General features: G+C 44.2%; 1 protein-coding gene across 1 annotated transcript in view; it reads right to left on the reverse strand.

The window, feature by feature from the left end:
- ift140 (intraflagellar transport 140 homolog (Chlamydomonas)) overlaps positions 1-18,899 on the reverse strand; it is a 39,804-nt gene extending 20,905 nt beyond the window's left edge. The window contains exons 1-18 of the mRNA XM_061231625.1: positions 18,768-18,899; positions 17,041-17,194; positions 16,409-16,630; positions 14,674-14,795; positions 13,517-13,659; positions 12,704-12,879; positions 12,133-12,224; positions 11,628-11,734; positions 11,327-11,466; positions 10,302-10,505; positions 10,137-10,209; positions 9,611-9,702; positions 9,049-9,176; positions 8,820-8,937; positions 8,612-8,733; positions 8,221-8,362; positions 6,311-6,442; positions 2,873-3,099 (exon numbers count right to left, since the gene is read on the reverse strand). Of these exons, the coding sequence (XP_061087609.1) occupies positions 2,873-3,099; positions 6,311-6,442; positions 8,221-8,362; positions 8,612-8,733; positions 8,820-8,937; positions 9,049-9,176; positions 9,611-9,702; positions 10,137-10,209; positions 10,302-10,505; positions 11,327-11,466; positions 11,628-11,734; positions 12,133-12,224; positions 12,704-12,879; positions 13,517-13,659; positions 14,674-14,795; positions 16,409-16,630; positions 17,041-17,187 (2,387 nt within the window). The 5' untranslated portion in view covers positions 17,188-17,194; positions 18,768-18,899. The remainder of the gene's footprint in view (positions 1-2,872; positions 3,100-6,310; positions 6,443-8,220; positions 8,363-8,611; positions 8,734-8,819; positions 8,938-9,048; positions 9,177-9,610; positions 9,703-10,136; positions 10,210-10,301; positions 10,506-11,326; positions 11,467-11,627; positions 11,735-12,132; positions 12,225-12,703; positions 12,880-13,516; positions 13,660-14,673; positions 14,796-16,408; positions 16,631-17,040; positions 17,195-18,767) is intronic.
- Positions 18,900-20,846: the final 1,947 nt, after the last annotated feature.

A 20,846-nucleotide genomic window follows, 5' to 3' on the forward strand; every position in this document is an offset into this window, starting at 1 on the left:
TGAATGAACTCATTCCACACAGAGTTTGCAGTGTTACAGCACGGCCCTACTGCAGCCAGAGTGAATGAACTCTTCCACACAGAGTTTACAGTGTTACAGCACGGCTCCACTGCAGCCAGAGTGAATGAACTCTTCCACACAGAGTTTACAGTGTTACAGCACGGCTCCACTGCAGCCAGAGTGAATGAACTCTTCCACACAGAGTTTACAGTGTTACAGCACGGCTCCACTGCAGCCAGAGTGAATGAACTCTTCCACACAGAGTTTACAGTGTTACAGCACGGCTCCACTGCAGCCAGAGTGAATGAACTCTTCCACACAGAGTTTACAGTGTTACAGCACGGCTCCACTGCAGCCAGAGTGAATGAACTGGTTCCACACAGAGTTTACAGTGTTACAGCACGGCTCCACTGCAGCCAGAGTGAATGAACTCTTCAACAGAGCTCTGAAGCAGCGCACTTCACAGCTGTGTTGCGGCACGGCTCCACTGCAGCCATCAATGTCAGCCATCAGACGCTGAGGGAACGAAACCATCAATTAATGACAGCAGCTCTACTGTAGCTATCGCGTTCGATAGGCAGCGTCAAAGTTAGAGAATCGCAGAGGTTCATTTGTTGATAGTTGACGTTCATTCCCATATAGTGAATTCATTTTAATGATAAATGTAGTTGTTCTGCTTCTTTTTTCTTATTTAACGCCATACAAATTATAAAGTGGGCGGCTATTCAAGTCGGCTACGTCATCGCAGTCTGTAATTCAGCTAGCTAGCTAGTTAGCCCCGGTGTGGTCATATCGCTCAGGCTTGCTAGCTAAATTAGCTGGTTACAACTGAACCAGAGCATCGTGGCTTACTCTAATGAATGAAAACATCATAGCTGCTGACATCCACTGTAAAGTGAGCTAGCAAAACCCAGTAGGCTGTCAGATAATGGCGATGGCTGACATTTGATGGCTGCAGTGGAACCGTACTGTTAGTGTAGGTAACGCGTATAGGGTTCTATACGGTGGTATCCCTCTCCTTCTGACTCTGACTGACTCACGATCAGCCAAGCAACGTAGAGGAATAAACCATCAGTACGGTTAGAATTATTATGTCAATCTAATTACCACTTCCCCGTCAATCAATGTTTTGGCCGCAGAACTGCATTCCTAGTGTAGTGATGAGATAGCAGAGACCGTCTGACTCACAGCTCCATAGCTCACAGCTGCAGGCTCAGGCTGATAACTCTTAAACATATCTGTCTTTTTGTTGTCTGCTGGCTGTTTCCCTGGGAACAGAGCCACACAAAGAGACCGTGTCAGACAGCAGGCAGGGTCTTTCGGGAACCCAGTACAATGCCTCCCGATGTCTGCCCTGGTAAAAATAGCTGTCAGCGAGGAACTTTATTACAGCCGCCTTTATAATTACGAAAGCGTCGCAGCTTCCTTATTGCATATGCTACAATTACATCTTCCTTTCTGTATTTTAACAGCTGTATTGTACTTGGACTCTCTGACTGGCTTTCAACACCCAAATGTCCGAATGAAAAAAATACTGTGCTTGAGACAACACTCGCTCTTGTCCTGGCAAACAGACCCCCACTGACCTGCTGTGCTGAATGAAATGGAGACTAACATCCATTTTCTTTCAGCTACAATACAGAGATGTATTACGTATCTTACTTAATAAAACTGTGTTTTCCTCAAGTACAAGACAATGCTTTAGCCCCAAGGCATTAATGACACATGGTAAAGATTAGTCCTTCTGTTCAAATATGCAGACATAATGACATTTATGCAATTATGCAGGCCCTTTGTCTGACTGCCTTCTTTATAAAAGTCACAAACCGGCTGAAGATTATGACCCCAGTTGAAAACAATGAATCATGTCTTAATAAATGCTTACTGTTATGCTTCAGAAAGGCCAGTGCTGCATTTAAGCATGTATGTGAATTAGGGAAACAATGCAGTTAAATATATTTTATATCCAAGGTATTAGCTAGTATACTTCTAATGTGCCTGTGTGTCTTCATGTGAGCATGTGTGTGTGCGTGCATGTATCCACGTGCGTGCATGTGTTTAAATATAATTTTCAACATCTTGAGAGTCCAAAGAGGCCTTTTTTTAGAATCTAGGACATTTTTGCTTCCATCTATTTTTGGTTTGACAGTCATAAATGAGAGATGATCAAAAGAAACGACAGCAAAGTACGTCTGTGTACAGACGTGCTGTAGCCACATTGACAAAGAAAGCCCACAGAGACTGTGCGCGGAGTGTCAAGGCCACACTATGAATACTCTGTGGAAAAATGCGGCTCCCACTTTGAAGTGTACACTGCAATTGAAGGGACTTAACGCTTCCCCAGATTGTCCTGGAAATCGGCTCCGAGCGAGGCACAGCGCAGCCAAACAATGCCCCGCACGCGTGCTGCCTGGCACGTCCCCCCCAACACGTCCCAACCACGTCCCATCTGTACCCGCTCAGCCCAGAGTTACTGAGCCAACACCCCGTATCACCGAATCCAGTCTAACTCTCCCACAATCAGACCCTGTGTCAAATACCGTACGTCACTGTTTTGGATTGAAATATTTCTCTATGCTTTACATGCTTCAGATGGTCTGGTTTATTGGAACCTATGAAATACTTTCAAAAAGTGAAAACCCCGCCTTCTGGTCCTCTTGGCTTGCTGAATTGCACCAGGCAAGATCAATCGAGAACAGAAAAGCAATTGAATCCAAAACGATTACGTATTTGACCCAGGTCCGGCCACAATCAATCAAAAGCACCTCAACACTTGGTTACTTCTCAGCCGCTGGTTCTGATATTAACTCACTTACGTTGACAGAGTAAATACGACCGGCTGTTTCCTGTCCGCCCGAGCTTCCGTGATTACCTCTTTATGAGCTTGATGGACTTGAAGGCCTCGTCCATGTCGCCGATGGTCAGGTAGAAGCTGAAGTTGAGCATGGCGTCACGAGTGGGCTTGTCACACTCCTCCAGGCCCACGAAGTCTCGGAACGCCCGGCGAGACACCATGGGAGGAGCAGAGGACTGTGGGACTGGGGCCGGGGTCGGGGCTGACCCAGGGGGCTCCTCCGCCTCCGCTTCTCCTTCTCCAGGCTAGCAGACACAGGAAAGAGGGGACAAATAATACAACACATTTCTTAAAATGTATCATCCAAGCACAACCCAATCTATTAGGATAACAGTCTGACTGACTACACTTTTATATGCTTATTATAACAATACTACATTGTAGTTTTATTGTCCTATAATAATTTGTGTTATTATTCTTATTATTAATAACAATAATAATGAAAATAATAATGCACATTTGCACAGCACATTTTCATACAATGATCTGCTGTACTTCAAGAATAAAAATATGATATACTGCATGGAAGGTGATCTGACTTTGGGAGAAAGGCTTGGTATTTGAATTTCTCACATTTCTCTGTGATTGGTTTCTAACAGAACTTCTCAGACATGAGTGATCTGGGAGAAGAGGAAAAATAAAAGATAAAACACTCAGATAACATATTGTTTGGAGGCCTGCGGTCGGATACTTACTCTAAACAAGCTTCCAAAGAAAAAAGGATTTCAAACTAAACAAAACCACATCAAAATGGTTTTCAATGCCACAGAGGAATAATTGTGGGAAAGATACAGAGCTGAGTTATGCTGTGGATTCAAGCATACTGTATGTGAGTTTAGCCTGGGGTTTCTGATATAGCCAGGTGTTCACATCCAGTATACAGTGGGCTGAATTATCCGCACCCTTGATTAATATGCACAAATACCGTTATTGAACTAACAAATACCGTTATTGAAATAAACTTTATTTTCCAACATGAATAAAGTAGTGTGCTTTATTAATGACAACCAATAAAGCACACCAAAGTCTTACACTTTTCAAATAAAAACATTATTTCCCCAATTAATGTTTCACAATTATTGGCACCCTGGTTTAATACCCCTGACAAAAATGACAGCTGAGAGTAATTTCCTATCATTTGTCATAAGGTTAGAGAACACATTTGGAGGGACCTTTCTTCCGGACTGCCCTCTTCAGTTCAGACCACAGGTTTTTGATAGGATTTAAGTCTGGAGACTGAGATGGCCATTGCAGAACATGGATGTTGTTTTCACTTAACCATTTCTGTGTGGATTTTGATGTATGTTTGGAATCATTGTCCTGTTGTAAAATACACTTTACAACCAAGTCTCAGCTTCCTAGCAGAGAGAACCAGATTTTCTGCAAAAACTTCCTGGTACTTCGTTGAATTATGCCATTGATCTTAAATAGTGCCCCTAGATCACTGGCAGCAAAACATTACATTACATTACATTACATTAATGGCATTTGGCAGATGCTCTTATCCAGATTGATTTTAGACTAAGCAGGAGACAATCCTCCCCTGGAGCAACCCTACGTAGGGTTAAGGGCCTTGCTCAAGGGCCCAAAGGCTGTGTGGATCCTATTGTGGCTACACCGGGATTAGAACCAGCATAATGTCAAGTACCTTAGCCACTATGCTACAGACCGCCAACACTTCTTTCCATATCTGACCGAACATATGAGGTGCCAAACATGTTAATGGTGTGTTCAGTTTTGGTCTCATCTAACCATAGCACTCTCTTCCACGCATATGGCCGATGACGTTTGGCAAACTCCAGATGCTTGGTTTTGTTTATTATTATCAGTAAAGGCTTTTTCATGCCACCCATCCAAAGGGTGTGTTGGTATGGAGGTGCCATTTTGTGGTTCTTTCTGAGACTTTGTGACCCCAAGATGCAACCAATTTCTGCAATTCTCTTTGCAGTTTATATGGCCTCCCTCACCATCTTCCTCACCATACGGAGGGACAATGTGAACTCACGTCCACTTCCTGGCATGTTTACAACCATTCCATATGTCTTACATTTTTTTATGATCGCCCTTACAATGCTAAGTGGTATGTTTAACTGTTGACGCATTTGTACCCATTACCAGACTTGTGATGGTCAATTACCATCTGTCTCTTTTGAACCGACAGTTCTTTGGCTTTTCCCATGGTGATGGATGACAGGGACAGGTGAAGGGATTCTGCGTGCGTTTTACGTTGTTGTGCTTGAACTTAATCTAGTGAAACAGGAAGTGATGGAATGCCACAATTTAGGTCCTGTAGACTGAGATTAACTAAATTGTTTAATTTTATTTCCACTAATTGTTTGGGGTGCCAATAATGTTGACACCCATGGATCTCAGAAATGAGATTACTGAATATAAAAAACATTGAAACATTAAAGTAAATTAATTGAATATGGTAGTATACGTAGTATATGGTATGAAGTATGTGGGTTTCCTTTATGTTTGAACATAACATACTGTATACTGTAGATTATTATCTGTGTTGTGTATTACTTTATATTATGCAGCCTTTTTTCTTCATTTTTATCAAGAGTACCAATAATTCTACAGCTAACAGATTGGTGTGGGGTTTCTGTCATACGGTCACCAGCTTTGCTCATTTCCCAGTGTGAGGCAGAGCAGTATCAGTTTAGTCTTCTCTCCTTCTTTGTTATCCATGTTCCAGTATCTTTGAAGATTTCTCACAAACTACAAACTATAGAAGCCTAGGCAAACTGCAACATGATGGAATGTGAGATATGCTTATATTTTGGGAACATAATGAAAATGCTAATGTAGTAAACCTCAGTTGACACTCCACATGTACTAGAATGTGTGCGATGAGAAGGCAGCGCTAGAGAGCAGCAGTGATGTGGGGTTTGGGCTGAGAGGGGCAGCAGTGGTGTGGGGTTTGGGCTGAGAGGGGCAGCAGTGGTGTGGGGTTTGGGCTGAGAGGGGCAGCAGTGGTGTGGGGTTTGGGCTGAGAGGGGCAGCAGTGGTGAGGGGTTTGGGCTGAGAGGGGCAGCAGTGGTGTGGGGTTTGGGCTGAGAGGGGCAGCAGTGGTGTGGGGTTTGGGCTGAGAGGGAGGGGCGGGCAGGGGCAGCAGTGCCGGCTGCGGAGGGAAATACTCACAACCGGGCGGAAGACAGAGCCCCTCCGAAACCGCAGCTGGCGAGAGGAACGCCCAAGAACACAGAACCCCAAAAGACAGGCCCAGGACAGAGGGGTGAAATGGAGAAAATAACACAAGCAGTGAAATAGTGAAGACAACACAAGCAGTGAAATGGAAACAGCACCTCGGAGTTGTCAAAACCCAAAAAATAACAGGCAGGCAGAGGCAGTGTTAATGAGTGTGGTACGGGAGAGGACACAGGGACCTGTGACCAGGGAGGGGGTCAGTGCAGGAGAGAGAAGGCTGAAGATGGCCACCCTTCACCCTACCTTACAGGAGAAGTAATAAAAAGGCACGTCGAGCGCCAGCAGGGCCTGCACCCCAGCTGGTTTCAGGTAGGAGTCCTGCAGCAGCAGCCCGTGCTCCTGGGTGCAGAAGAAGGACACCACCAGCACTTCCATCTGCAGGGGGAGGAGCCACAGGCACGCATCACAGCAGGGCTCACAGCTCGGCCAATCAGGCTTCCCTTCACGCACTGCATTGGAGCACCACAGAGTATCTCTGGTAGGGGTGGGCAATGTAGAAACTCTGGGGCCGATATCAATGATTTTGAATGTTTCTGACGGAAAAATTCTACTAATTTTAGTTGTATAACAAAATATTTCAATATGCTGACTTCATTATTAAGCAGTCATTGGCATGCGTCGAGAAAGCTGCTCTGTATAACATTTGTATAACAGAATCATTTGTATAACATTTTGAGAATTAATTAAAAATACAATTATAAAATGAAAAATAAAAGACTATTTTTTGAGTACAATATTTTCACTTCACCTGTCAGGCGCATGGATGTTACATCACCATATCGGCCATAATCTTGACAATCAGGCCAATACCATTCTGATCATTTCAAGCTATTTTCATCCAATACCAAACCAGCCCCTATATTATCGAGGAAGTGCCTCAATTATCTCTAGCAGTAGCTAGAGTAGCAGTAGCTTCTGGTTAAACAAGCTGGGCTGGTCACACCATTATCTTCAAAGGCAGAGATGTGGCCCTAGCACGGTACTGAATCTCGTGACCTTCAAATTATAATGATATTATTATTCTATCTGCGTTTTGAGTGGTTTCGAGATATTGAGCATCAAATATACCAAAGTGAATGGGTTCCAAGCAGATAAACTGTATTTTGTAAAACTTCACACATACTGTATATTACTGCCCTATAAACAACATTTATTACACTAACTTTTGGTCTAAAATGTCAGTTAGAACCTTATCATACGAAAGTCTGCTAGTGCAGAGTCTACTGACTGCTTCCAGCAGCCCTGCAGGTTGCACATAACGGGCTATAGAACCACCAAGGAAAGGTTTCTGTCTGCAGGGACTTCACATCATCCAGCCAGGCTCCTCATTACCAAAGCCACTCAGCTGCTTCCCCTGACTCTGACTCAGGCACAGACGTCCACTGCAATGACTGTGCAGATCAGCTAATGGACTGCAGTGAAAAGCAGAGGAGGATGCATAGACCCTGAATTTACAAAGGGCATTGTAGTGACGGGTGGAGTATATAAATACAATTTTGCCATTCCAAATCAGGAGAAATAGCACAAAAATGGGATGAAATTGGTTTTAAATAATGTGTAACTAATAATTATGAATAATAAAAGCACAGAGTAGACACAATGACTTCTCAAATCTTTTCCGGACCCTCCAAAGGCACTTAGGGCATTTGAGAACACGTAAAACCATTAACATGACCAACGATCTGGTCATGGTATTTGTCTTCAATTATAGATTACATTATAGTTATTTAGCTGAGCGGATCTTATCGTGGCTACACCGGGGCTTGAACCGCCAACCTTCCGGGTCCAAGTCATTTAGCCTTGTACACTTTTTGGAACTTGAGATGTGACCTGAATGAACATTTCAAACTTTCTAGCTTTCAGGAACCAAGTTAGTCAAAACGTTCATATCTTAAAGAGATAATGCACCACTTCCTTCTAAATCAGAAAAATATGATGGTGAAAGTTTCCATCTCATATATACTTACTTTAGCCATGTACACCTTCCGGAACATGGGTTGACGAGAATGAACATTTCAAACTTTCCAGCATTACAGTTATTGGTTTTTTCATTAGCCGTGTGTGTGCTAAAAGGTCTTAGTTAACGGGGCTGGTAGTGTACGTGAGGGTAAAGGGTGAAGCGCAGGCGTGAGACAGGGAGGAGCCGTTCCTACCTCTCCCAGGCCGTCAGGCAGGGACGAGCACCGCGGGTCCGCCGTCCGCACCGTCTCGCAGGCGAACAGCCGCGGCTCGCTCTCGTCCCAGAACTGGGAGACGGGGCAGCGGCCACGCAGCTCGGCATTCTGGGACTGGCCACTGCAACAGACACCCGGCAGAGAAGATACACTCTCACTATCGTTTCTCACAGCCTGCTGCTGGTAAAACCATGTGCTTTCATAAGAGACAAAGGTGTAGGTTTTGCATTAAAAAATATACCTAATCAAAAAGTTGATATATACTGGTTCAGTTCCAAAAGGTTGTAGTGTAATGGAAGTACTGAGAGTAGATTTAATTTAAGTATGTTTATGTCACCTGAGTGCAGAACAATAACAATGAATAATTAACCTCTCCGGGTCTTCTGTTTGCGATACTCCACTGGGCGGTCGACCGGTGAAGAAGTCAAAGTGCGATACTGTGTCCATCTCCACATCATAGAAGTAGACCTTGTGGTCAGGCCTTCCACTGACCTGGAAACGGAGCCAGGGGGAGAATTAAGAGCAGATTCAGGGGAGGCATCTGAGGAGGCTTTACTGTGTCTGGGTTCCTTATTCACCTGAGCAAGGAGAACGCTGACGTGACTGCCGTTGGCATTACACTTGACTGACAGTAGAGCTCCCACATTTGAGGTTATCTCACTCAGGTTTTTAGCACTGCAGTGCGGCTTGGCCTCTCTGCACAGAGAAGGAGCAGAATGAAGGGATGTGGGATCTGGGGATGGACACACTGGCTGCTGCCTATACAGGAAAGAGTATGAAAGCAAAGGGCACGCTCCCGGTACGGACCTGCGGGATAAGTCAAAGAGTTTGAAGTGTGCGGTGTCGGTGCCCACTGCCAGGAAGGTGCCGCATACATTCAACAGAACCGGGTTCCCCTCCACTTCAGAGAACACCAGGAGCTGTTTAACTGTGCCCTGGAGGAGACAACAGAAGCACAGGGGTCAAAAGTACACACCCACACAGACACACACTCTCAAACACACATTCAAACCCAGACACACCCTCACAAACACATTCATAACATAACATAATGTGATGGGGAACAGGCCATTCAGCCCAGCAGTGCTCGCCTATTCCTACCCCTAAGTAAACTCTCTCAAACACAGATTCAAACACACACACACCTTTTCAAACACATTGAAACACACACCTTCTCAAACACACACACAGAGTGAATTTCTTAAGTTGTGTATCTCGTGTGCCAGTTGACCAACTCTATAACAGACCCATTTCACCATTTTATTAGCAGGATATGTTTGAAACCTGATGATCTTTCACAGGTTATGTTGTGTTGCAGGTTTTGTAAGGAAGAGCAGTGGGAAAGAGGGACAGGGGGGAGGAGACTCACCTGCAGGGTGCGGACCTGCACCCTGTTGGGCTCTACAGTGTAGATATTCTCCTCGTACATGGCGAGGGCTTGGGATTCACAGGGGAAAGAGCCTGCATTCCAATCAGGAGAGAATTCAAATCAAATCAGGAGAGAGATGGGGAATTACACACAACAAAAAAAGGAATTCCACAGTAACTGCTTACAGCAGAGTTTCTCCACTCCAGTCTTCGGGACCCACTCGCCAGACGGTTTTTGTTGTAACCAGTAACTCACACACCTGATTTAATGACTGAACCAATCAAACCAAAAAAATGCCCTTGATTAGTTAAATCAGGTGAGTTCCTGCTTACAACAAAAACCCTCTTACAAGTGGGCCCTGAGGACTGGAGTTGAGAAACGGGCTAAAGGACAGTCAGGATCGGTGCGATACAGAAGGTGTAGAGGCGTAACATTAGAATAAGATCAGAGCAAAGCTAAGCCCTCTCATCTGCGTGTCCGTTACAGGCGGACCATGACCGACGGCCCTCCCTCCGCTGTGCCGTACCCGTGCTGTGCAGGGTCGTCCCCGACATTTCGTAAACGGTCACCTGTTTCCCGTTCCACACGGCCACTGTGTCCTACAGAAGGAGGAGAGACGGGTCAAAGCCTGACCAAAATGTTGCTGGCGTTTTTTTAACAGCCATTGCCGAGCGGGGTCTGGCGGCCGTACCTTGGCGACGCAGACGCCCTTGACGTGCGTGTCGGAGCGCAGGCTGAGCTGGCTCCCGGAGCTGAAGCTGTACAGACTGAGCTGGCTGGGAGCAAGCTGCACCGCCGCCACCTGCTGGCTGAAGTGGGCGGACATAACGTGCTCGCAGAGGATCAGCACGGTGCTCACCCCGTTGGCCGCCAGCAGGTTCAGGCTGGAGCCCCACTGAAGATGGGCCGGTTTCCGTGGACATCATTTTAAAAAAAGGAAAGGTGAAGAGAAGTCTGTTTTAACATTCGCAGAGAATGAAAGAAGAACCAGGTTACATTACATCACCGGACTTTTCCAGAGCTGCTTATATTTACAGGACTCAAGGATCAACCAGACCAAGAAAGATAGCAATAACGATAACTTATAAATATTTTATTTTGTTTTAACTCCAGTGGAAGACAGAGCCCACACCACAACTCTGACAACGACAGTGACAAACTATATTGTTGTGATGACTTTTGGAGTGATGAGCTGCATGAATGATAAAACACTGACAAATCCTACCAAAGTAACAGGCCGTCACGTGCAAAATGGCAGATGACATAGCCGAGAGACTATTTACAGAACGTTATTGTTCATCAGTGTGGATGCTCACATCATTATCATTATAGTTATACTTATAGATCTTGGATGGGCCTTTGTCAAGGGTACAACAATAGTGTCCAAGCTGGGAATGATACCTGCAGCCTTTGGGTTATCAGGTCGGTTCCCTCCCCATTACATAGCAACTCAGAGACACAGTCCTAGAGGACCGAGAACTGCCGGTTTTCCATCCTCCCTTCACCTGGGAGTCGGGTGTAAAAATAGTCTGGCCAAACAGAAGCACCAATTACCCGGGAGAAAAGAAAACCAGGGCTATATTGGGATTCGAGGGTCAGAGTTGATGGTCCCTGTACTGCACAGTGCCCCAGATAACCGGGTGACTAGCACAGCTCTGCATTAAAAGGTTCCCATTCCCCCATCAACACACGCCTCACAGTGAGATGTGCCCATACCTGCAGCTGGGTGATGTTCCCTTCAAACTCAGTCGGTGTTTGTAGCTTCCACTGGCCATGGACCTCTTCTCCATGGCTCACTGAAGACACCCTCTGCCACATGGCAATGCGACCCCTCCCTGTTCCTGCTGCAATGATGTCTGAGGAAAGGGCAATGGGAAAATACACATTCCGGAGAGTTCTCAATCTCCAAAAATATATCAGAAACCAAAAAATCTACTTTAATTCAAGTGCTGTCCAACCATAACAAAACAATTAGTCAGTTTTGTAATGGTCGGACTGCAAACTGTCTGTAGTTTACCTTTAGCTGCACAGTATGACACGCAGTTGAGCGTCTCTGCCTTTTCAAAGCCCAGGCCCTCATCCAGGGACAGCGCGTAGTTTTCATCCCTCTCGAGGTCCCATAGTCTACAAAACAAAGCACTTGTATCAGGCTATGTGACATTACATCAGCTAACCCCTCTTCATCGGTCACGTGAATTACATATAAGTAATTACACAATTCAGTCTTTTAAATACATGTATAATCACATTAGTAAAATTTTGAGAGGTTAACTGGATTTTTAAAGACCGAATTACCAAATTATTTCATATACAAGACATACATTACTAACATTTTGAGAGGTTAACTGCATTTTCAAAGTCTACAATAACACATACACAATAGTCAGTTTCTGTAACAATATCTGACAGTTACAGTGCAAAATAACACTGCTTGACTACGGGGTAACTTCAAATGACTAAGGGGTAACTTCAAATTACGTAAAACCTGCCAACATTAGAGCTGCCATGTTCCCCTTCCCTACCTGATGACCTGTTCCCCTGTGGCAGTGATGAGCAGGCCGTGATCTGCCCAGGCGATGTTCGCCATCTGCCCGCTCTTCCCACTCAGCTTCACCTGTCAGTAACACACAGAACACACACGCCACTGCACACACACGGATAACACTGGAGGTTTTACAGCAGAAGTAAAATCACCTATCAAAAAAGGTGGCCTGTAGCGTAGTGGTTAAGGTGCATGACTGGGACCCGCAAGGTCGGCGGTTCGATCCCCGGTGTAGCCTTGAGCAAAGGCCCGTAACCCTGCATTGCTCCAGGGGAGGATTGTCTCCTGCTTAGTCTAATCAACTGTACATCACTCTGGATAAGAGCGTCTGCCAAATGTCATTAATGTAATGTAATGTAATGTAAAACAGAGACACTTTTCAGCCTGCAGAAGTAACTCGTGTCTTTTACATTACATGTTATTTAGCTGAGCCCAACAGCTGTGCGGATGTTATCGTGGCTACACTGGGGTTGAATAACCTTGCGGGTCCTAGTCAATAGGTCCTGTGGTGATTACAGAAACCCCTGACTGGGTCATGATGACAGCGGTACCTTTATGAGCTCCTGGGCTCCCCCCTCAGGCCCCAGGCGGTACTGCGACAGCATCAGGGTTTCTGTGATCACAGCCAGCACATCACGTTTCTCCAGGAACAGCAGCTTCTGCACGGAGCCGTCCACAGTCAGGAGAGGGCTGCTCTTGCCCTTCTCATCCACACAGTGTACATATCCTGTACAGAGGGAACACAAGCATATACTCACTCACAGAGTTTACCCAGGCTGTACTGAGGGAACACAAGTGTACACTCACTCACAGAATTTACCCAGTCTGTAGAGGGAACACAAGTGTACACTCACATACACAGCTTACCACGTCTGTACAGAGAGAACACAAGTGTACACTCAAGTACACAGCTTACGCAGTCTGTACAGAGAGAACACAAGTGTACACTCACATACACAGCTTACCACGTCTGTACAGAGAGAACACAAGTGTACACTCAAGTACACAGCTTACGCAGTCTGTACAGAGAGAACACAAGTGTACACTCACATAAACAGCTTACGCAGTCTGTACAGAGAGAACACAAGTATACACTCACTCACAGAGTTTACCCAGGCTGTACAGAGAGAACACAAGTGTACACTCACATACATAGCTTACCCAGTCTGTACAGAGGGAAAACAAGTGTACACTCACATACATCTCACTTACACATCTTACCCAGCCTGTACAGACCCAATCATCCACACAGCTCATCATAACACACCAGAGAGGACCAGAAACATTTAGCCTTTTTGTGACCTTAATGAACAGCTCTGTTGCAGATATTTAAAAACAGGACAGAAGGGAACAGGTGGTCTCACCATCAGCAGTGCTGACAAAGAAAGTCAGTGCTTCCAGGGAGCCCAGCTTCAGCGAGGCCCCCTTCCCCGTCTTCCTCCAGTTGAACATGTCCAGAGCGCTCTCGTCTCCGCTCACCGCCGCCCGCGCCAGCTGGATCATGTCCCTGTACACACAACAGTTACACCTCTGTAGTAACTATGCCTACTGTAGTAGCTACGCCACTGTAGTAACTACACCTACTGTAGTAACTACACCACTGTAGTAACTACGCCTACTATAGTACCTATGCCACTGTAGTAGCTACACCTACTGTAATAACTACACCTGTAGTAACTACACCTACTGTAATAACTACACCTGTAGTAACTACACCTACTGTAATAACTACACCTGTAGTAACTATACCTACTGTAGTAACTACACCACTGTAGTAACTATACCTACTTTAGCTACTTAACTCCTTACTGACTTGGCCTATTTGCCATGTGTAGTGGAAATAATGTTCATGGCTGTACAACTGATTCTTTGTGAATTGTAGCTTATTTTAGCCACCTGTTCTGTAGTTTGTTCTAATGATCTTGATATGTACATGACTTTGGATAAAGCATCTGCTAAATAAAATGTAATGTAAAGTAATCTAATCCAATGCCTCTCACACAAAAAAGGCAAGTGCACAGTTATGAACTGTTACCTATCTTTGTATTCATTGGGGAGAACGGAACCGTAGTAAAGGTAGAGTAGAGTGTAAGTACAACACCGCTAAGTACCATATTTTAACTAACCCCTCAGAAACTGAGATGGTAAATACTGTAGTCTACCAGTAGAAAAATTCAGGAGGCTACATAGATTCTTGTAATAATACCATTACCTGTCATTAAAAACATAATACTGATATTTGATGAATCCTGATATCACCAATGCCAAGCAGGTCTTCATAAAATTAATTGCAAAATAGTGGTTTGCTATGAAGCGTTCTGTTAGAGGTCCTTTCTGCGTAATAATAAACATGAAAGACCGCCAACCCGCTACTGAGCGGCAACATTCTTTGAACTCATGGAAAGCCGTGGGAAGTGCAAAGCCACACATGTGCTTCCTGTGTGAAAGGCCGACTGAACTGAAGCGCATGATTCATGGAGAAACATGGCTGCCCGTGGCTGCAGCGCTGGGGGATACTCACTCTCCCGGGGGCAAGGGTCGAAACACAGAGTAGGTTAAGGCTTTGCCGTACTCGTGTTTGACGATGCAGGAGCCCTGTACCCTCCCGCGGGGATCCAGTTTCCACAGCGCCAGAACACCCATCTACAAACACAGGCCTCATGAACGCACAGAAGCAGCACAAATGAACAAGCAAAGACACTCTCAGAAATACATTTTCGCAAATGTACCCTCAAAGTACAGTAATTATCTATTTGGGTACACATGAGTACATTTTCCAAGCAAAAAAGGTCAAATTAATTTGATTTCTGGCTCGGGGCAAAATTTTATGTACCTACTGTATAGGGCCCCAGGGACAAGCATTTGTGCTGTACAATTTCTGCTTCTCATTCACCCATTCATGCACACATTCACACACCAACGGCAATTGGCTGCCATGCATTTGGGGGTTAGGTGTCTTGCTGAGGGACCCTTTTTCTTTTCTTTTTTACTTTCCTACTAACATCAGACCTGATCAAGATCACATCTAGAAAAAAACTACTATCCCAAATCTACAAGATAATTTCCATGTCTGATTTAACAATATCCAGACCTACAAATTACTCCTGGTGCTGACTTCTCAAATCTGCAAAAACATCTTCTCTATATCCACCAACACAAACACGCAACTCATTCAATATAAGATTATTCATAGAGTACACTACACGGGGGAAAGGATGTTTAAAATGGGTTTTATAGGCTCTGAGATTTGTCCAGACTGCACGCAAAACACCACGGACAGCTATATGCATGCCACATGAGATTGCACACCAATTAAACAATTCTGGCGGGACATCACAGACAACCTCTCCCTTCTTTTGGGCTGCCACATCCAACTCCCATCCTCTCTGCTTACTTGGAGACATATCCAACATAAACTTAAACAACACATCCAGCAGAATACTGTCCATAGGCCTAATCATCACCAAGAAAACTACCCTCATGAATTGGAAATCAAGGAACACAATCAATATTGGAAAAATCTACTTATCAAATAGATATCAATGGAAACTACCTGCCTCAATTAAAAAAACAAACCACTGACTTTGACATAATCTGGAATCCATTCATCGATACCCTAAATTCATAACCTCCGCACCAATGTCATTTTTTTTTAATTAAAAAATGTATATACAGGTATATAAAAAAGCCCTTGGGGTGCGGAGGCAGAGTGTGGTAGGGGCCTGTGGAACAGAAGCCCTTGGGGCACTGAGGCAGAGTGTGGTAGGGCCTGTGGAACAGAAGCCCTTGGGGCAAGAGGCAGAGTGTGGTAGGGGCCTGTGGAACAGAAGCTCTTGGGGCACTGAGGCAGAGTGTGGTAGGGCCTGTGGAACAGAAGCCCTTGGGGCAAGAGGCAGAGTGTGGTAGGGGCCTGTGGAACAGAAGCCCTTGGAGCACGGAGGCAGAGTGTGGTAGGGGCCTGTGGAACAGAAGCCCTTGGGGCACTGAGGCAGAGTGTGGTAGGGGCCTGTGGAACAGAAGCCCTTGGGGCATGGAGGCAGAGTGTGGTAGGGCCTGTGGAACAGAAGCCCTTGGGGCATGGAGGCAGAGTGTGGTAGGGCCTGTGGAACAGAAGCCCTTGGGGCACTGAGGCAGAGTGTGGTAGGGCCTGTGGAACAGAAGCCCTTGGGGCAAGAGGCAGAGTGTGGTAGGGCCTGTGGAACAGAAGCCCTTGGGGCCCTGAGGCAGAGTGTGGTAGGGCCTGTGGAAGAGCGCACCTGGTCTCCTGTGACGAGGCGGCTCCCGGTGCTGCTCCAGTCCAGCAGGGTGACGGGCTCACTGTGAGTGGCCGGGAGAGCGCTCTGCTCTCCGCTGGGGTGAGTCAGCAGCAGCACCTCCCCCGTCTCCCAGCCGACGGCCAGCATCGACCGGCTGGGGTGCCAGCGCAGCACCGTCGGCTGGAAGGAGCGCTCCACGTGACAGCTGGCCACATGCTCTCCCTGGGCGAGAGCGCACAGTAACAAAAACATTACGGCGGGAGAGAAATCAATCACTCCTTTCATTTTATTTATTATTCATCATGCTACTGTAATCTATTATTCAAGGGACACTCACTTTGGTTGCTAATGGAGACAAAGATAAACACAAATAAAACTACTACTGTAAAAATACTTGACAAAATAAGTGAATATGAAAGATAGCTAAAAGGAGTGATGGGAGAGTGAGTCCTACTGAACCCCAGTACAGATTGAGCCATCATATGATATGTTACATCAAATTATGGACTGAAGCAGTCATAGTATTCTGATGAATACTGTGTGTCATAGCTCCACCCCCTACGGAATTCATGATGTCCCGCACTGCTCCCATCCGTAGTTGAAAGGTTTTTTTTTTTTTAAGTGTGAGTCACCTGTTGGAGGTAAAGATCAACGCAGCCACCAGCTGTGGGACTGGCTGAGGCCACTGCTAACACAGGATGTGTGGAGTGCCATGCAATTTGACACGGAGGACCGTTCGGCTCCGGAGCCTCGATTCTATGATCAAAGTACACTGCCATGTCCCCGCTGCTGAAAAGAAGACAGTCCGCGGTTAATAATAATCTTACCGAACACACACTCCTAATTTGTCGTTTATTTCACGACCTCATTCTTGCTTCAATTCTCATACATCTAGACAGTTCAGCTATGATTTTGATATTTCACATTTTGTCATTTAGAAAATTAGAATTAGTTTACATAATTAGAACATTTCAAATGTAATTTACAGGAGACTAGATTATGACACATCTAGTTTTTTGTTTGTTGTTGTTTTTTTTTTCAGATTGAAGGTTATGATGATATGGTTGTTGATATTGAATAAATGAAATATACGTTTATTTTTGTCTTCACAGACACTGCCCCTTTCAAGTGTGTATGAGGGATCACTTCGGTGCAGGATTTGAACAGGGAAACTTATTCTGGTGAAGACCGACAGGTTGAAATGTTAAGCATTACATGGTTAAATAGAAAATATTACATTGCCTTTGGAAAATAATTAAGTGTTTACGTTTTCATTGTGTTACTGCATGAAATCTCATAAACTATATAATTTCCCGTCAGAGTTAATTATTCATACTATTATCTCGCATCTACATTTTGATTGCTTTCATAATAATCCAGTGTTTACATAATTCAACAATATTACGTTTTTTTCGTGTGCTAAACTTGACCAAGCACGCAACTTTAACTTGGCTATGTAGCTTGCGTGCTGGACCAGTGATCAGCGGGGCGATCTACAAAAGCAGAACAACTGACTAAATTGATTCATTACTTAAATGTCTACTAAAAATCGACAATTCTGGAAGCCGAAAAACAGCTCACTGTTCGTGTAAAGCACACGCGTAGTTTGAAAGAAGCTGTGATTTTGCCTTGATTAGCCTAAGTTATCTAGCTAGGTGTCCAAGACAACAGCTGGCTAAATGTATAGTACCGTTAACGCGATGTTACTTTCAAATGACGACCGTATTTACAGCCTAAAGGCAAACAATGTTAGCTAGAAAGAAATCATAAGCCAATGTAACGTTAAGATAACCAGCAAACCAGTAGCGAGCCAAGTTAAATAGGCCAGCTGGCTAGCTACCTAAAATGAGTTTACGACGTTACTTTGGTAACTTAATTAGTTAGCTAGCAATAATTATGAGTAAACAGGAGAGATTAGCTAGGAAGGAAAGTAGCTAGCTAAGTTAACCATCTGGCTTTTACAGTTGGCGTTAGCCTGCTGCTACTACCGTTCGCCACCTGTGATAAGTGACGTTAGCTAGCTATAACTGCCAGAAAGTAAGTTATCTCAGACAATTTTCAAACATTTCTCACTAACTTTCCTGCTTTCTAAATCACTGTCAGAAATGGCTAACTACGTGTTTTCATATCGTTTTAAATAAATCAAGCATGCATCAAGCTAACATTATACGTAATGCTAGCCAATATAGCTAATTGTAACCTTCTGCATCGCTAACGTTAACCTACGGGGCTGTAACAAGGCCTGCTCCAGTTATATAGCAGCATCAATGTAAATGACCAACATGCTAGCTAGCTTTGCGCGCTGATCAGTCCCAAACCAACTTACAATTAAATAGCTGGCTACTTTTAACACGTTTACCTGAAAACAGATTTGTTATCTGTGCTGTCTTTAAACTGTTGATAGTAGAAAGAACATAAAGGTGGCCTGAGATGGACAAAACTCCACCAATGTTTTCCTTTCAAGTCTTGTGAAGCGGCGTCGCTTCTGGTTACCCCGACAACCTCCACAAAGATTTGCAGGGAGGAGTTACGGAAATTACCGAAACAGTTGAATTTGAACTCGGTGGCTTTCGGAAAGGTTGACGTGAATCTTGAATGAAACTGTTTTACATTTTAAGGATGGTTTCATGTGTAATGTGCTAGTTCTATTTGCTTGCTCAGTATATTAATGATGTGCTGTCTTTTTACTGTTATATGTAACCCAACCCACAGAACTATGACAAAATAATATATATTGTCATTAGTGCATTGTCCACAACACTAAACCCTACAGCAGTGGTCTCAAACTCAGTGCCATGGAGGGCCATGTTTATGCTGATTTTTATTCTAGCCTCAGATCTTGATTATATAAGATTATATTTTTCAATCTTATATTCTGTGCTTTAATGCAGTGAAATGCAGTCTGATTGACCAATTGGAATCAATTGGTTGGAATTAAAACCTGCATACACATGGCCCTCCATGACCTCCGAGATCACTGCCCTATAGTTTGCATTACATAAGCAGAAATATGTACTGGTAGCATAAGCAACACTTAACATCTCATGAATGTTGTATCTCTCACAAACGACATGTGAGGGACATGGCTCAGGCAGTAAGAGCAATCGTCTGGCAGTTGGAGGGTTGCCGGTTCAATCCCCCCCCTGGGCTGTGTCGAAGTGTCCCTGAGCAAGACATCTAACCCCCAAATGCTCCTGACGAGCTGGTCGGTACCTTGCATGGCAGCCAATTGCCGTTGGTGTGTGAGTGTGTGTGAGTGTGTGTATGAATGGGTGAATGAAAAGCATCAATTGTACAGCGCTTTGGATAAAGGCACTATATAAATGCCAACCATTTACAAACAAAATGATACAAAGTCAAAGAAGACTGAGGAAAATACAACATGACTTTACAGAGATAATTTTAATGGTAACCCTTCAAATTTAAACTATCCATCAACTGAAGTGCTGATTCAATACAGAGGGTTGGCATTTTCTTTTGTTTTGACCATTTTCTCAATACTTTGTATTATGGCACACTGGTGGAATCACAATACAACATACAGTGCCATAACAAGTATTTGCCCCCTCCTGATTTCCTCTGTTATTGCATATGTGTTACACTGAATGGTTTCAGATCTTTAGACAAACTGTAATATCAGACAAAGTGAACCTGATTAAAAACAAAACACATTTTCAAAATAATTTCAATTATTTGAAGCAAAGTTGAAATGATTTAAAGTTTTCGAACACCCATGTAACCCTTGTGGAAAATAAATTGCCCCCTTAAACTTAACTGGGTTGCATCACCTTTTGCAGAAATAATTGCAACCAAACACTCCCTTGCATCACTGTGTATTTTAGCCCATTCTGCTTTAAGACGAAGTGGTAGGTTTTCAGGCATGTCCTAGATGATCCCCAAGCCTTTTTGGGATCAAGTGAAAAATGTTGAATGGCATACGTCCCATTATGCCTGGCAGAAAGCAAATGCAGAATTTGCGAGTAAGAACATAATACCAAGTCAAACATGGCTGCAGTAGTGTGATGATGTGAAGATACTTTGTTACCTTGAAGGAACCATGAATTCTGCTTGATCTGGGAGAATGTTCAGTCAACTTCCTGTGAGCTGAAGCTGAAGTATAATTGGGTTGTGCAGTAAGACAATGCAAGAACATGCATCTAAATGGCTTAAAATAAATACAATAAGTAAGCTAACATTCCTCCACAGTAATGTGAGATTGATAAACGATAGGAGGCATTTGGTTGTAATTATTGCTGCTGAAAGTGGAGCAACCAGTTAAGTTTAAGGGAGCAATTACATTTTCACACTGATGATATTGGTGTTTGGTAACTTTTTCATTAAGCAAGTAATACAAAAAAATGTGCTTTGTTTTTACTTTGTCTAAAATGACATTGTTCAAAAATCTGAAACCATTCAGTGAAACAAATATGCAATAGAA

The sequence above is a fragment of the Conger conger genome, chromosome 2 (assembly GCF_963514075.1).
Source record: "Conger conger chromosome 2, fConCon1.1, whole genome shotgun sequence".
NCBI lineage: Eukaryota > Metazoa > Chordata > Actinopteri > Anguilliformes > Congridae > Conger > Conger conger.